This window comes from Ziziphus jujuba, chromosome 11, assembly GCF_031755915.1.
Source record: "Ziziphus jujuba cultivar Dongzao chromosome 11, ASM3175591v1".
Taxonomy (NCBI): Eukaryota; Viridiplantae; Streptophyta; class Magnoliopsida; order Rosales; family Rhamnaceae; genus Ziziphus; species Ziziphus jujuba.
The window spans coordinates 6,634,606-6,652,121 of NC_083389.1; the positions used below are offsets into that span (position 1 = coordinate 6,634,606).

General features: G+C 36.9%; 5 protein-coding genes across 5 annotated transcripts; 2 read left to right on the forward strand and 3 right to left on the reverse strand.

The window, feature by feature from the left end:
- Nucleotides 1–1,675: 1,675 nt before the first annotated feature.
- LOC107431827 (probable sulfate transporter 3.4) lies at nucleotides 1,676–5,631 on the forward strand. Its single transcript, XM_048464941.2, has 13 exons — nucleotides 1,676–2,171; nucleotides 2,376–2,424; nucleotides 2,589–2,796; nucleotides 3,041–3,212; nucleotides 3,364–3,429; nucleotides 3,545–3,658; nucleotides 3,785–3,904; nucleotides 4,000–4,126; nucleotides 4,231–4,517; nucleotides 4,666–4,856; nucleotides 5,061–5,146; nucleotides 5,287–5,363; nucleotides 5,472–5,631. The coding sequence occupies exons 1-13, from the start codon at nucleotides 1,749–1,751 to the stop codon at nucleotides 5,616–5,618; spliced, it is 2,067 nt and encodes a 688-aa protein (XP_048320898.2). The 5' UTR covers nucleotides 1,676–1,748; the 3' UTR covers nucleotides 5,619–5,631.
- Nucleotides 5,632–5,992: 361 nt separating this feature from the next.
- LOC107431828 (glycine-rich cell wall structural protein) lies at nucleotides 5,993–7,060 on the reverse strand. The gene has a single exon (XM_048465230.1). The coding sequence runs from the start codon at nucleotides 7,058–7,060 to the stop codon at nucleotides 5,993–5,995; it is 1,068 nt and encodes a 355-aa protein (XP_048321187.1).
- A 933-nt stretch (nucleotides 7,061–7,993) lies between these two features.
- Nucleotides 7,994–10,355, forward strand: LOC107431834 (trihelix transcription factor ENAP1). Its single transcript, XM_016042840.4, has 2 exons — nucleotides 7,994–9,354; nucleotides 10,096–10,355. Exon 1 carries the CDS (start codon nucleotides 8,219–8,221, stop codon nucleotides 9,296–9,298), a length of 1,080 nt encoding a protein of 359 aa, XP_015898326.1. The 5' UTR covers nucleotides 7,994–8,218; the 3' UTR covers nucleotides 9,299–9,354; nucleotides 10,096–10,355.
- Nucleotides 10,356–10,872: 517 nt separating this feature from the next.
- Nucleotides 10,873–11,493, reverse strand: LOC107431829 (uncharacterized). Its single transcript, XM_016042836.1, has one exon. The coding sequence runs from the start codon at nucleotides 11,491–11,493 to the stop codon at nucleotides 10,873–10,875; it is 621 nt and encodes a 206-aa protein (XP_015898322.1).
- Nucleotides 11,494–12,893: 1,400 nt separating this feature from the next.
- On the reverse strand, nucleotides 12,894–17,454 carry LOC107431830 (ARF guanine-nucleotide exchange factor GNL2). The gene is made up of 2 exons (XM_016042837.4): nucleotides 16,252–17,454; nucleotides 12,894–16,114 (listed from the first exon to the last, which is right to left on the reverse strand). Exons 1-2 carry the CDS (start codon nucleotides 17,286–17,288, stop codon nucleotides 13,015–13,017), a joined length of 4,137 nt encoding a protein of 1,378 aa, XP_015898323.2. The 5' UTR covers nucleotides 17,289–17,454; the 3' UTR covers nucleotides 12,894–13,014.
- Between the last annotated feature and the right edge of the window lie 62 nt (nucleotides 17,455–17,516).

A 17,516-nucleotide genomic window follows, 5' to 3' on the forward strand; every position in this document is an offset into this window, starting at 1 on the left:
AGCCGTATCAAAATGACTGGGAAAAGCAACCAATACAGTTTTCCCATTATATATTTTTAGGCTTTAATTTTTCTCCCTATAATAATTTCCATATTGACTGACAACTGGTGGCAATGAAAGCTTGCACCGAATTAATCGACCAGCAAACTCGTTAAAATCCACGAGTTGGGTTGGGTAACATATTTCGCTTTCAGGCCTACTAAAATATTTCGACGTGGCTAGCTCATTTATTTTTTCCTTTTACAAATTATGTCAAAAAATGAAAAAAAAGAAAAAAGAAAAAAGAAAAAAGAAAAAAAAAAAAAAACTTCCAACGGCTATTTTCGTAAACAACGTTTATAATAATTTTTGGAAAAAGAAGCAACTGTCATTTTTTTGAATTCAAACCCTTACTGTAGCTTCCTTCTCTTCAATTTCATCATATCAACCTCTATAGGTAGTTACTCGATCAAAAAATAAAAAAATAAAATAAAAAAAAATAAAATTCGTGTGGCTAGTTTTTCTTTTATCAATAAATCATATAGCTAGTTAGTTTCTCTAGTCCCGATCACTTCTGATTATCATAATGAATTTGATATTGTTTTCGGCAGAACCCACTTGGTTTGCGGCCAAGCTTCTTGATTCTGTTTCATTCAATGCGTTGAACAAGGCAAAAAACAAGATGGATATATAGCAATTTTTGATTGCAATGAAAACATGATAATTCTATTTTTACTGTTATTCATTGCGATTCTTTGATATATGGCATACATACCAATTTTAAGGCTGAATTTGAATTTATGTTACATGGTTCACATATTTTTATGCTATTTGAATCGTAGAATTTTTCCTTTTGTTGTTTGGTCATAAGAAAACAGTAAGGAAGAAAAAAAAAAAAAAAGGATAGAAAATGAGTAGGAAAATTAGATTTTTTTTCCCTATCCATATAGAAGATCATCGACGACCACCGTCGATCTCCATTTAGTTTATTTTATATTGGTGACTTCTAACTTCTCTATGCAATTATTTTTTTGGGATAAGAGTTTTAATTGTATAATATAATCATCATGTAATATCTTTATATATATATATATATACATATACATATATATGCATGACAATATTTTGGTTTTCTTTTTTTTCATTTAACTCTCAACCAATAACTCAAAAAATATTTGTAGAAAAATTAACAACATTATCTCGCAACCGTAATTATCAAAATAACTAACACACTCAAGTCATGATCGAATTAGGCAAGCTAAATGGTCCGCCAAGTCTCATCATTCTGTATCATTTAATTATGTAGTGTTGTATCAAATCGGTTAGCACAAATAGACCCAACTTGAACTGAAAATCAAATTCTTTAGATTATATATGCATGACTCTGGTTGGTTCTTTTAATTTTTTGTAATCTCTCTAAATATATATATATATATATATATATGTATATAATTTCAGTATGTCCATTGGAACTCTTTAAATATTATTTGACATGGATCTGATTTTGTGCTTTGTGAATTCTCAATTTAAACATCCTACTAGAATATTATTTTATATATATATATATTCTCAAAAAATTATGATAGCGTACGTGGAAAATTTACAAGTGCCTAAACCAAGAAAACTAGCTTCCTCATCTCTAGCAAACAAACTGTCGTATAACTACCACCTATCTCTCTCTTTCTCTCTTTTCTCTCATTTTGAACCAAGTCTTCACACGACTTTCTATAATTATGGAACCGAGTGTTCTAAGTTGGCCTTCTTAAACAATGTCAAACTCTCAGGAGAGAAACATGGAACAGAGCTCCAAGCAAACAAAAGAAGAATCCTCATCGGGTAATAATGATCATAATAATATTGTTTCTAAGGACGATGATTGTATCACAATAATCACAGAGACTACCACCATTAATAATCCAACCGATCCATGTCCAAGGTTACCTATTGAGATCCACAAAGTTTGTTTACCACCCCATACAACCTTTCTTCAGAAACTTAAACACCGACTGTTCGAGATTTTCTTCCCAGATGACCCTCTTTCTATATTCAGAAACCATACATTGTATGGAAAACTTGTTGTAGGTGTTCAATACGTGTTCCCCCTATTCCATTGGGTGCCTACCTACAATTTCAAGCTCTTTGGTTCTGATCTTATCTCTGGAATCACCATTGCTAGCTTGGCCATCCCACAGGTCAGATTCTATTATAGCCTACATTATTTATTTATTGTTTAATATTTTTCCTGCTTGTATTTAATTAAGGTTAATAATGAAGATTTGGATGAGTTTCTCCAAAGGTTTTGGTGTGTTTCTGTTTGTTATTAATAATAATAATGGATTTTAGAACCAATTATTATTATTATTATTATTATTATTATTATTATTTTGTGATTGTAGGGAATTAATTATGCCTCACTTGCAAATCTGCCTCCTAAAATTGGATTGTGTGAGTACCCATAATCTATTGTTTAAAATTTTGTGTATATATATATATATAGAAGAAGAAGATTTTATATATATATATATATATATATGTATAGAAGTACTTTTTGTTTTCTTAATTTTTTGAAGGAAAATGTTTAACAATATTATAACTTATTATCACTTCAGATTCAAGCTTTGTCCCACCGTTGCTATATTCTCTTTTTGGGAGTTCTAGACATCTGGCTGTAGGTCCAACCTCCTCGGTATCTTTGGTGATGGGGATAATGCTAAGCCAAATGGTTTCTTTTATAAACGAACCAGATCTCCACCTCAAGCTTGCATTTACTTCCACCTTTTTTGCTGGATTATTTCAAGCTTCTTTAGGTCTTTTTAGGTAAGAACAACCTTGATTAATCTTATAAACTGACTAATTAATTAGACCTGTTACAGCTTAAAGTAAACAAGCATTATGTAATTGATGCACCTATGGACGGCTTAATAAGTTTATCTATTTAGTACCTAATGATAATCTTTAAGGAATTTTGGTTCAACATGAAAATCAAGAATCTTAATTATACATAGTATTCTTAAATATTCAATTGCTTTAAAGTGATATTTTATCAAGTTAATTGTTTTAGGTTAGGCTTCATTGTTGACTTTCTATCAAAGGCAACTTTGACTGGATTTATGGCTGGAGTATCCATCGTTGTGTCCCTCCAGCAGCTTAAAGGATTGTTGGGGATGACTCACTTCACTAATAAGATGCAGATCATTCCTGTTTTGTCCTCTGTTTTCAGGCATAGACAAGAGGTAAAAAATAATAATAATAATAAAATAAACAAAATAAAATAAATTATATTCCCTTCACATGCCAAAGGATATATACAAAAGAGAAGTTGATAAAATTTCCAAAATCTGTTTCAGAACAATGCGCTAATTTGATTTTCTTTTACATATTTAGTGGTCTGCTGAAATCTCTATAATGGGCTTCAGTTTCCTTGTACTTCTACTGACTGCAAAAAAAATTGTAAGTAATGCTAGCCAGCTCTACCGCTTAGTTCATTAAATGAATTATGTATCTCTAAAATCATATGTAACACTTGGATTTTTTTTTTTTTTTTTTTTAAAATAATATATCATAGAGCTTAAAGAAACCGAAGCTATTCTGGATTTCAGCAGCAGCTCCATTGACTTCAGTTATTGTTTCCACACTTTTAGTCTTCCTCCTCAAATCCAAATTTGAAGATGCTCCAAAAGTAAGAATGTATATTCCCTACCTCTCTGCATATATATATTAGTCAGAAATCAGTAAGATTTTCAAAATATAAAACACTTTATATGTGCGTGTTAATTGTATTTGCTCTACCTTTTCAAACATACAGATTGGTCAGTTACCAAAGGGTGTGAACCCACCTTCAGCAAAGATGCTATACTTTCATCATGGTCCTCACCTATCTCTTGCCATCGAAACAGGCATTGTTACTGGCATTTTGTCTCTCACGGTACGTTGTTTTTAAACAACAGTACAAATGTTTAAATTTGGGCAGAATTTTGACTTGCACTTGTTAAAGTTTAATTTATTGTACTTGTTTTACAGGAAGGAATTGCAGTGGGAAGAACATTTGCTTCCAAGCAGAATTACCATGTTGATGGAAACAAAGAAATGATAGCAATTGGTCTGATGAACATAATTGGTTCTTGTTGTTCATGCTTTGTCACTACAGGTAATCATTCATCTGACCAGCTTAATTATACTGCGGTTTAACTTTTTAATTAATTTTAACTAACCAAACTTAGTTAGAAATTAAAATCTAATCTTTTCTATTAGGGACATTCTCGAGATCTGCAGTAAACTACAACGCGGGGGCAAAGACGGCCTTTTCAAACATAGTAATGGCATTTGCTGTGCTTGTGACCCTTCTATTTCTGATGCCACTGTTTTATTATACTCCAAATGTAACATTAGCAGCCATCATCGTAGCAGCTGTGATTGGATTGATTGACTACAACACTGTAATCAATCTGTGGAAGCTTGACAAGCTTGATTTCTTGGCTTGTTGGTGTTCCTTTCTCGGGGTTCTTTTTATCTCGGTCCAAATAGGCCTTGCCATTGCAGTAATACTAATTTTTTATTTATTTATTTATTATTTATTTTTTTATATATTAATGCACGAGCCTTTCTTACAACTAGTTAATGCTTTGTTCAGCTGGCAGCATATAGCAGAAACTGGGAGTTAATTTTAATTTGTTCTCAAATTTGCAGGTTGGAGTTTCAGTATTCAAGATCATTCTTCATGTCACAAGGCCAAACACTGTGGTATTGGGGAATATTCCAGGAACTCAAATATACCAAAATCTCAATCGTTACCAAAATGCAATCCAGGTTTCATCTTTCCTTATTCTAAGCATTGAGTCTCCAATCTTTTTTGCCAATTCAACTTACCTCCAAGAAAGGTAACTGCTATTATTGTTAACTATTTTTGTTTCGATATTGTAATAAAGTAGATATAAAAATATATATATATATATATATATATCTAGAGTAGTTCTATGGTGTGGACCGTCCCGCATGCGGAATGATAGGGACCAGTGAATTTACAGCTGATTGAGTTTTAGTATTGTATTTATGACCGGTCCTTCATTTTTTTCTTGCCACAGAATATTAAGATGGGTGAGGGAGGAGGAAGAAAGGATTAAAAACAAACGGGAGGAACGCCTCAAATGTGTAATTTTGGATATGACTGGTAAGCAAATCTATATAATTATATACTTTATTATAGGGGGATAAAAAGTAAAGACCTTCCTTCCCAAATGATTATGAAGTAAAATTATAAAGTTATATAGCGTAATTTAATTGAATTTGATGCTGTTAAACACTTTTCAGCGGTGACAGCTATAGATAGCAGTGGCATTGATGTTATATCTGAACTTAGGGAGAAGCTGGAGAAAAAAGCACTTCAGGTCAGAACAGGACAACTCTTTTCTGCTTTTACATACCAAGATAGTGAACCCCCCTGGTTTTCTTTAACCTTTTCCGTTTGCTTGTTTTTATTTTAATTTTTGTTGCAGTTTGTTTTGGTAAATCCCGTTGGAAGTGCAATGGAATCGCTCCAGTGCTCAAAGGTGCTTGATTTATTTCAATTAAATGGGCTATATTTGACCGTAGAAGAAGCAGTAGCTGATATATCCTCCTCTTGGGAGCATTCAATACCATAAACCAGTGAAAGAACGATTTTATTTTTAAATATAGAAAAACAGATCATTGTACATCATATCTCAGAAATGTATAATGTACTAATTAACGCCTTTTAGCTGGAAGAGAATTTTGTATATAAATACCATTTAGAAGGGAAGAGCAGAAGCATTGCTGGACAATTAAACTAAACAGAAGCACTTATATACCATAAAGAAAAGCTAGAGTGCAAACTTTTACGTAGATAATTAATTAAACAAAAGTAAAACAAAGTTTTGACAATGACTACAACAGGAGCAAGGCCACAATGGATTTATTGAAAGAAACGGTCTAACGTTTAGGTACAAATTAAGAAGCTGGCATGCACATGTACTGCAATTCGATGATGTGCCTTCTCTCATGGCTTTGTTGTCCCATGGCCAAGTTTGCCACCCTCTGCTTTGCCAACATCATTTTGATTTTCTAATCCTTTACTTTCATTATGAATGCCTGCACCACCTATACCACCACCTCCTCCTCCTCCTCCTCCTCCTCCACCACCTACCCCGCCACTGCCAGAGCCACTACCGCCACCAAATCCGCCACCAAAACCTCCTCCAGCACCGCCTCCACCACCTATTCCTTTCCCTATTCCTCCCCCAAAGCCACCACCTCCGCCACCTCCACCACCAATTCTGCCACCAACTCCTTTACCTATGCCTCCTCCAAATCCACCACCAGCACCGCCACCTGCCCCACCGCCAGTTCCTCCACCTGCCCCACCACCAATTCCTCCTCCTGCTCCTTTGCCAATGTCTCCACCAGCACCCCCTCCACCACCAATTCCTCCTCCTGCTCCTTTGCCAATGCCTCCAACAGCACCCCCTCCGCCACCAATTCCTCCTCCTATTCCCTTTCTAACACCCCCACCACCACCTACTCCTCCTCCACCGCCAACTCGTTTCCCAATGCCTCCCCCAATTCCACTACCACCTTCATGATGACCTTTATCTTTCTTCTTGTGTTTTTTACCACCACCACCACTTCCTCCTCCAATTCCTCCACCACCACCTATTCCTCCACCCCCACCAACTCCACCTCCGCCACCACCACCACCACCAAACCCACCGCCACCACCTACTCCACCTCCAGCTCCACCCCCACCACCAATGCCGCCCCCAACGTCGCCTTTCCCAATACAATCAGGCTTTGTAAAACCAATGCCAGGTTTCCCATTACCAAAGCTATAACCAAATCCCTTTCCAAAACTAAAAGAGTGGCCGAAACTCAACCCTTTACCCCCACTGAAGCCCCCTCCACCTCCACCGCCACCATCCCAACCGGGAAAACCATCAAAAAACCACTCCGGCTTCTTCACTTCCGCACCCTTCTTCTCCTCCTCCACTACTACTCTCCTCCCTTCCGCATTCTCACTGACTATTAGCACACCAACCAACAAAACCGCCAAAACAAAGTTCCCCTCCATCTTAACTAGTTGTTACTCTGCATATATGATGAAACTCTTTGATGGGTGATAGGCTATAAATAGGAGAGCATGGCATGAAATGTAGGTGGAAGTTGGAGCGGTTTAATTGCTTCGCCGCTACCTAGCAGCTTTTTCTTTTCTTTCTTTTACAGCAGGCAGGCCAGCTCGATTGCATGCTCATCTACGTGATTGGCTCATTTGCTTTCCAGTCTTCCCACCCAATTCCTATTACGTTGCCTTCCGATTTCATTTATTGATGCTGCGTCGCAAAGCAACATCCGTATATGCATGCGCAACAAATCAGTCAAATGGGCTCACGTTGCATGGGAAATAGAAAAGTCCGTGTCGCTTTAATTAATGATGGGCTTTTTCCTTTGGCCCAAATTGTGTTGGGGGGATGCCATGATCCTGTAAAATCAGCCGATTGACTGTTGATATTGGGTTTCTACAAAATTCATATATCATGTTGTCGACTTTCAAAAATAAAAATAAATAATCTTGTATTGCAAATTGTATTCTGCCCAATTTTTTTTTTTAAAGGCTTAAGAAATTTTAATCAAAGTATTTTACTAAAAATAATATATAGATCCTAAAACTAATAATTAATGTTTTATTGTGTAAACTAGTAAGAAAATCAATGTTCCACTTCTAGAAGACCATATGTCAAATATCAAAATTTTTATTTATGAGTTCCATAAGTTAACATTATTTATTATTAGCTAAAAACAAAAAAGGTTTAATATTATTTAAAAAATAAATAAATATGAGACTCTTATTTATTTATTATTTCCATAATTAAGTTGTTGTTATTATTATTATTACTCTATTTTTAAAAAGAAAAAGAAAAAAATGCCAATCGCTTGGTTTCTTGTTCACAAGAGGTAGATTGATCGAACGGTGGAGGAAAAATCAAAATTTATAATGGAAACACCAAACACATAAAACGGAACCTTTAACCTAAAACCCTAGCCAAATTAGGTTCCTTTCACAACTCGAACAATTCAATCTATCTAATTTGGGAAAACCCTGTGTTTGAATTTCTACGGAGCAAAACAATTTAGCTAAAGTTTTCCAAAATCCCAGGTCGAAGAGGTGGTCTGATTACCACATTTATTGATTAGGGATTGAGTTGGTCGCAATTTTGTATTTGGGGCAAAAATGGACGACATGGAAGACGATGCAAGGTACCCTCCAAAGACCTACACTTTAAACTACTGCAACCCCTCTAACAACCGCCGAAAAGTTCATAGGCGAGAGAACCCATATTCTCGGCTAATCACCAAGCGCTACGAAGACGATGATGAAATGGACGAGTTCGATGAAGAAACTGAGGCAGAAGAAGACCAGGACCACCAAAATGGGTACTTTAACAACATTGAAAAGGATGACGATGATGATTTTGATAGGCATCCAAAGAAGAGGAAGCTGAAGAATTTGATTTCGCGATACGAATTCGCTCCCAGAGTGAAACCCTCTTTTGGGGATCGAAGTTTGGGGGACGAAAAAGACTGGACCGACCATGCGGTGTTTGTGTTGCTGGAGGTTTGGGGGGATAGGTTTCTTCAGCTTGGGAGGAAGAGTTTGAGGTCCGAGGATTGGCATGAGGTGGCCGAGAAGGTCTCGGAAGAGTTAAAGATTGAGAGAACGGTGACACAGTGTAGAAATATGTTGGACACCCTGAAGAGGAAGTACAAGAAAGAGAAGAAGAAAATGGAAGAAACGGGATTAAATTATAGTAAATGGGCTTATTTCAAGAAGATGCATATGTTAATGGCCTCGCCGCCGAGGCAGGATTGTGGACTTGCTTGTGGTGTTGATTCTGGTGAGTACGTTTTCATGAATACAAGGGTTTATCTGGACAGGTCTAATGGTTATGATGAGATGAGGGATAGTCCCGGAGAGTCGGAGAGTTCCGAGGGAGAGAATGAGAATGTTAATGGGAATGATTTGGATGGTATTCTATCAAGAAGGATGAGAAGTGGAGGAAATGGTTTTCAAGGTTCCTCGGTTAGAGTGTTGGCGGATTCTATTCAGAAGTTTGGTGAGGTTTATGAGAAGATTGAGAGTAGCAAGAGACAGCAAATGATGGAATTGGAGAAGATGAGGTTGGATTTTCATAAAGAGTTGGAAATTCAGAAGAAACAGATTCTAGAGAGGGCACAGGCGGAAATTGCCAAAATACACGAAGAGGATGATGAAGAAACTGATCCTTCTGCTACCGAGGACCTTAGCGAATGATGTTATCGGGACATGGTTGGCATAATGAATTGATTGCACATTTACACGAGCTGGAGGTTACTTTTTTTTTTTTTTTTTTTTTCAGTTTAATCGTATCACCGTATCATAGAATTGCCATATTTGCATAATATTGAATTTCTTGCAGTAAACAACTAACTGGTTTGTTTGATTCCTTGTTTGACACTTGATTTTTAATTTCGTACTCAATGACTTTGCAAATACTTGGATTTATGGTATTTCTTATTCTGCAATCTCCATTGCTTATGAAGCTCTGTTTTGGAAAGTATTTTGTTACTTCTTTAGTGTTAGAATCCAACGTTTAATAAAAAAGTAAATAAATAAAAGCAAATCATATGGGTGGATTGCATAAATGAAGGGCTTTTTTGGTCATAAATAGGTAGTCATATGCCAGCCTTGTTGATGGGGCTTTGCCTGTGTGATGTGCACATCTTTGTGTTGTACATAAAAGATGAAGTCCTTGTAAAAGTCAACTATTATAAATAACGAACCTGTTGAGGCAAATGCTGAAATTAGAAATCAGGTTAACAATGTCAAAAGGGGCTGTAGCCTGTCTAAAAGTAGAACTTACTGAACTTAATTAGGAAGACTCAATTTTTACTCTATTTTGGTTGTTTTTCAAACTACTCTGTAAATGGCTGAGCAAAAATTCTTTTATGTACTTTTTATCAATTATGAAGATATTGCTAATTTAGTTTTTTTACTTGAATCAGTCATTGACTTTATTGGGTTCCAAAAGATGAATTTGATGGTAATAATTCTTCTCATTCTTGTATCAGATTTATGATTTTGAGGAGGGTTGCAGTTCATAATGTTTTCAACTGTTTTGGAGAAGGGAGAGTCGTCGCTGAGCCTGAGCTCAAGAAAAGTTTTGCTAATGGGCAGAAGTTTAAGAATTTATTTTTGTAACTGTGATAATGATGTATTAATAAGCATAATATCGTTTTTGACAAATATACGGCAAATTCATCTGTAATCATATGCAGTTTTCTCTGCAACTTTGTTTTTGGTGAATTCAATGATACATACATTTATTTAATTTCCATGCAAAGATTAGCTGTGCAAGTTCTCTCAATTTGTTTTTCAAAATAATAATAAAAAAAAGTTCCCTCAATTTTGACGAGTTATGAATTGCCGAGGCGATCATTACTTCTATCTCTACCTGGAATTTGAAATTTTTTTTTTTTCGAAAAAAAAAAGTGAAAATAAAGGACTATTTGCTTTCTGTTTTCTTATTCAATGTTCAATGTTCAATGTATTTCAACCCACTACTCTCTGGAAAGTCCAAAAACCCCTCCAAACTGCAATGTGAGAGAAGAATGTCTAAATGGTTTTCTTTTTCTTTTTCAGATTGAGTATTTTTTGCTGTGGTTTAGAACTAGACAATTATTTGGAGATAACGTAAGTTGGAGATCTCCATTAAGAGATGAATATTCTGCTCAAAGAGATTGCTTGGATTAACACAGGTTTTGCAAATTCAAATTGTCTTTTTGTTCATTAAGAATCGGATTCATTAAGAATCGGACATCCTTTCTTAGGCCAAGTGTGTAGGATATTCAAAATTTACATGCATAATAGAACACAACATTCATGACCGTGTCAATAACCAGCAAAAAAGAGTACATGGAAACCAAAAGAGGACATTCCCATAAACTAATCCCCTTGCGCATCCTAAACTCGAACACACACTCAACCAATCGAAAACCAATATTGCTGAAAAGAGCCATGATTAAAGCTGTTTGTCGTCTTCCTTCCATTAAACTCTTTGCCTTTAACAGAGACTCTAATCCATAACACTCCCCCTCTAATACCGATATAACCTTTGCCAGATTCCCAACAACCATAACATGAGCAAACGCCACACAAAAGGGTACACCTACAAATCCTAGGACACCCCAAAATCCCAATATTTCTGTGTTATATACCCCAAGTACAAATAATATCTTTGGTACTATTGCTAGACTAGCAAACAAAACTCCGAGAAGACCAATAACAATAAGGAATTCCCAGAAACTAGTGTGGAGAAGCTTTACCCAAGCTTGCCCACTTCTCATAAATAGCCTTCTTCCATCAAGGTGTATTCCACTGTAGCTGTCTGAAACGGCTTGAACAGTAGCAGCTCTACCTAGAAGAGCGAAAGTGATAGATGAAGGGAAGCATATAATGATATGAACCATGGTTTTTGAAAGAAGTTTGGGTAAGGAATGGCCAAGCAAATGATTTGTGATAGTGATTGTTGAAGAGGGTAAGTGAGGAAAATGATGGATAATAAAGTGGAAGATGAAGAGTGAGACTGGAAGAGGTGAGAATAGGAAGAAAGAGATGGATTGGAAATGAGTTGGATAGAGAAGTAGAACTCTAATGGATTCCCTGAAAATCTGAGCTGTATCCATCAGATTGATATTGTCAAGAACTTGCACACTTCTTGGCATTGTGTGAAGAAGAGCAGAGCATAGAGATGGTTGAGAGATTTGAGAGACTCTGTGGATGCAAACAATTCTTAATCGGAAATCCGTGAGGCCTCGCTGTTAATTAATAAACACTTTTTGGTTGCTTGCATCTTAATATTTCATGATTGAAGAGGTTTGTTTGAGAGTGGTCATATCATATATTCAACAGGTCCGTTAAACGGGCTTTGGCTTTTTGTTTGTATATTAAAGGGATTTTTTTAGGTTATTAAATCATGAAACTGTAGAAATTCTGTTGAAGTTGATATTCCTGGAAAACATATTAATATAATGTTTGAATTTTCTGTAATTAGTTGCTAAATTACACTGCTTTTAACACTGGTTTAATGTTGTTGATCCTAGAATCTATTTAATTAAACCTTTTTTCCTTTTCTATATCTCTTTAGGTTTTGTTTTTTAGTTGTTATACTTCTCAGAAACTGTCAATTGCAATTATTAATGTTTGAAGATGGAAGTTGCCTGCTGTTTTGGAAACCCAAAAAATAAAAAAATAAAATGAATAAAAAATATATTAAGCCAGCAAATAAATGATTGTAGGGTTGGATAATTTGAAGGTAGTTAAGGTAAAAGCAAAGGTTTCATGATTTTCTTAAATGAGATATTATGATTATGCCTCCTTTAATAATAGGATGGGAGGTGGTGGCCTGTGTGCGCGTGAATGACGTGTGAGAGAGAGATTAACAAAATGGCATTAAAAGTGATTCAATAGATCAACAATTTAAGTGTATATATATATATATATATCTATACACGTCAATTATTTTACTGTTAGTAACATGACTTTTTTTTGAATAATATTAATTAAGAATTCAGATTAAAAAATTTAAAAATAAATCGTCAGATAATAGTTATTGTGTCACTAACGTGTATAATAAATTAATAAATGATCACTAAAATATAACATCATAATTTCACTTTAGCAATGGCATGAAAACAAAAGTAGAGTGATTAATCTAAATTTTCAATATATTTTCATTTGATTCAAGTTGAGTTTAATTAGTAAATTTTAAATCTCAGATATTTTTAATTAAAGTACTACATTTTACCAAAGATTTCGAAGGTTGATAAATAAATCGAAAAAGTTACCTTGTAGCCCAAATTAACCGCTGATAAAATTAAAAAACTCAAATATTAAGTGAAAGAGTTAAATGTACATCCGAAAACGAAAATATCAAAATAATTATGATGATGAAGTTGAGTTGAATCTTCAGTATATATTATAAAAGAAAATTATAAAGTTTCTTCAGGAAATAACTCCTCTTTGACACTAGGGGCTATCCACTGTATCTGAATGTGAGTTATGTCCCAAAGATCATCACCCTCATTCTTCACTAAAATCTTTTTTTCTTTCATCTCTGTAATTATCTTTCTCAACAGCTCTGGGATTAGTTCTTGCAGTATTTTTGATTCACCAAAATCACCCAAATCAGCTTTCATGCACGTGTCCATTCTTCTCAAAACTCCCAACCAGAATGTCCTAAAACCAGGACTCTGTGATAAATTCTTCAAGTACCTCAAATAAACATCAGTCAAAAGCTCCATTGCAAGCTTTAATGTCCCTTCCATGCTTCTCATTTCTTTCTCAGCATTATCTCTCCTCGAATACTCCAACATTTTTTCATGCAAATCATCCACCATTGCAAATATCACAAGGTTGAAACAGTTTATACAGTTGGCCGGTGTGAAATCCAACTCTTCAGCCAATAAGAAACTCTTTTGCAGAGACAAAACCGCTTGGTTTCTTATCTCTTCTCGTCTAGCTAAGCTGGTTTTTCTAAGAGCTTCACCTAATTTGACAAACAAGTTCATGGCAAAGTTACCGGATCCGAAGATCTTGGAATTTTCCTCTAATGAAGAGCTACTTGTATTGCTGGAAATGCTATAATTGCTTCCAGAATCTGCACATTGATTTTTATACCACTGGACCAATTTATTTACTGTGTCTGATAGAAGCTCCAGTATCCTCAAGTTCTTATCTAGTGGACTGTTTCTGAGTGCAACAAAACCAAAGGCACAATCAATGCAATAGGCATAGTTTAACCGCGAAACATGTGTCCCATCAGACAACAACATTATCAAAGTTTCAACTCCTATTTCATAGGTTTCAGGATGTCTTCCTGTGACAGATAACAAGTGGAGAGCTGATTTCCAACCGAGTTGTGTTTGCAAATTTGCAGGGTACTCAATGAGAATTCTATTTGCTGATTGTGTTATGAATTCACAACAGGTATCCAGAATCTCTTTGTCAAGCTTCCACATTAGGTTTATTGACTTGAAGATAAGCTCTTCTGGGAGTTTTTCAGGTTGGTATGTTCCAAGGAGCTTGAGACAGACCTTGAAAAGGCCTAGAATGGCCTTTTCTACAAATGGGATAGGGGAGAAAAGAGGAAACTGAGCAACTGCAAGGAGATAGTCATGGAAATTACCCCAAAAAGTTTGGAACCTCTGGATGTTGGCCAAAGTGACAGCAGTTATCAAATCCCAACAGAACCCAACAGTTTCTTCTTCTTCGACTGGCGTGCTGAATTTTTGGCCTTTTCCAGCAGCTGCAAATATCAAAGAACGACCAAGATTGAGCAAAGCATCATCAGGCAAGTTTGAAGTATTGCTAAAGATGTTCCCAATCCTGCATTGTTTAATAACCTTAAGATTCTGTTCAAATTCACTTACACCAAGGGATACGGCGTCTTCTGTACTCTCTAGTGATAGAAAGTGTGAGAACCTGCTGATCATGCCAGAATTATGGCGGTTTGCGAATGCAGGATCATGAGGAGGGAAGATCACACCTGATTCAGATGTTGCTGGATTGTCAGATGATGAGGTGGAAGCAGCATCGAATTCAATTACGGATTGGGGAAGTAATTTAAGCCTTTTGAGTTTCAATAAGCAATCCACAATGTTCCTCCAACCCCCTCTAATTGAGTTTCCAAAGTTATTTGCAATGGTAAAAACAGCAAGTGTAGCCATTTTTGGCTTCAAATCATTGCTAAAAGCAAAGAGAGTTTCTTCTGCAGAGGCATAAGGATTCAAAAGTGTAGTGAATTTACAAAACGAGGCAAGTAGCTCATCAAGAGTGTCCTCTAGTCCATACTGGGCTATCCTAGCTACAGAAAAAAGCCCTTCAAGGCATTCATGGAGTAAGTCCTCTTCGTCCGAGTGTTCAAAGAATGCACATAGAGCTGCAACTGATGGGCCAGCAATACAAGCAAACATATCTCTCCCTAAACGTCGATCAAAATCACACAGTGTGAAAGGCTCAACAAGTTTCGATCGGTTTATCAGCTCAATCCATCTACTAGGGTTCATTTCCATTGGTCCACCGGATTGACCAAAAAGGGTGATTGCATTGTTTGCAATTGATTGGAAAAGCTCAGAGAGATACTCTCTAGGAAGATCTTTTCCTGCATTGATTGCTCTATTGTTCCTGATGAACTCCTCCTCTGTCATCTTCTTCTTCACTTGCGGATTGTGCTGATCGGTATTGAGCATGATGACAGAATAGCAAAGAATGAAAACTGCGTCCTTTGTTGCAAAAATATCACCCGTTTGTTGATCATAAAATCTATCTGCAAATGCCTCAAGGATCCTCTGAATCTTTTGGGACTCTCCCGGCAACCGGAAAGTCTCAAGATATGTTCGGAGAGCAGTGTCAAGAATCATGCCAGCAAATTGAAAAGTTTCCGTGAATTCTTTGAGAACGTTGACGTGAAACTCATCAGGATCACCAAGATAATCCCCTATTGAATTCTTGTCTAATCCATTGGTGTATCGGAAAAAGAACGCGTAAGCTTTAGGATCTGGAGGATCAGAGACCAAATGAGAAAGTTTTAGGTAGTCTAAACCTTTCTTTTCATCTCGATTATAATGGTGTCCAGCAATCAATAATTTCCTTTTCTGTGCCTTCCTTACTCTAACGTATTCAACCCAGGTCTCCAAATCCTCTTTGGGTTTGTCTTCCCAAAAGGGTCTATACCCAGAAATTTCAACTGGGTAAGGTCCATGAGGTGTTGAATCATCTTCCCTATCAATATTGTCAGCGATGTTGTGAATCAAAACCATTAGTCCTTCAAAGGCCTGGATCCTTAAAGCATTCAAAGGGCTATTTACTGGAAATGAATGCTTACAAAGAAGCTTCCCAATTTCCTCAAACACATTGTGGCAAAGAGGATCACAATCATAGTTGATATAGACTTCAACTATGAATTTGGGTTGTCTACAGAAATTTACAATTCCTTCCACTGCAACTTCTTGGAGTGCCAACGGAGCTCCCATTGTTGAAACTTTTAAGAGCACATACTCAAAGAAAGCTTCTATCTGGAGACGACAGAACCTGCCAAAAAAAAAAAAAAAAAGGAAAAAAAGACATATGACGGCAAATTTATCTTTTGTGTTTCCAGTTTTATAAATTCCAATGGAAAACAATGCAGAAACTCAAAAAGCTTCCATAATCCGAATCTAGTTTTTAACCTGCGAAGGAAGTGATAAACATTCAAAACCGTACTGCAAATCATGGACAAAACAAGCGGGCTCGAACACACCCCATAGTGGATCAAATGGTGAAACAAATCATCCTGTACCATCCTCAGTAGCTTCGGGTGCTTTCCGATTTCATCCCCGCTCAACTCCACTGCGGAATTGATCAAAACCAGTGCGAAAAGCTGGATATCTTCATCAGCATTCCTCAATGGAGACCCATCTCCCTCGACCAATTCCACAACGTTTAGCAGAGAACACAAGAAGTGAAATATATCAACCGCTGATCGAACCCCATAGCCAGAATCCAAATCCCCACCAATATCAGCATCTTCGGTATCAGACTCCGACGCTTCCTCGACTTCTGCTAAACGCGAAAACATCACCTGGACAAGCTCATGCATTGTGTACCTGGCGCTTCGCTGAAGCAAATCCCCACGGCTCGCCGATTGCTGAACCACCTGAAAGCACGTGTTGATAAGAGTGCAAGCCGCTTGGTCAGTGAGCCAAACCGAAGCCGGGTGGCACATTGTCCCAATTAGAACCTGCAAGATCTTCAGCATCACTGCATCTTCGGACACCGGGTCGGTTTTCTCTAACCGGCAACTGGTTATGGCTGTCACGACGGAGTTGATTGCGTCTTTGGCTCCAGGAGTCTTCTCGTCGAAGACCCCCAGCTTGAGAATCTTCAAGAGGGCAGAGAGGGAGACGCCGGTGGCGATTGCTGGTACGTCGTCGCTTTGAATGACGTCGAGGAACGGAGAGAGGTAAACAGAGGGGTCCATGCCTCGCCATTCTTGTTGGGGGTTAAAAATAAGAGCGCGAAGCGATTTCAGAGACTGTAGAAGTGCGGAGTCGAAGTTGTCCTGCTCGGCTGTGACATAGAGAGAGTTGGCATCCGGTTGACGACGGATCACAGCGAGGACGGAACCCACTTCCGCGTTCAACATGCAAGAGATTCCCAGCTCCCTCCTTTTCGATTTCGTCATTTCTCTGTCGTTTTCTTGCTTTAGATCACGTGCTTTCTCCATTTTGTAGTACAGACAAGCCGACCGTTTGAAGAAATTTCAAAAAACGGTTGGTAACGGTTGTTCAGAAATGCTTTGGTTGTGGGCAGGAACATCTGCTATTTTATTGGTTGGGAAATGAATTTTCGGTGTTAGAATAGTGTTACATTAGGCTGGTTTTTGCTTCAAAGTAATTTGAATCCCATAGATAAAAGATAGGTGGATTATCTGCTTAAATTAGGGGTTAATTTT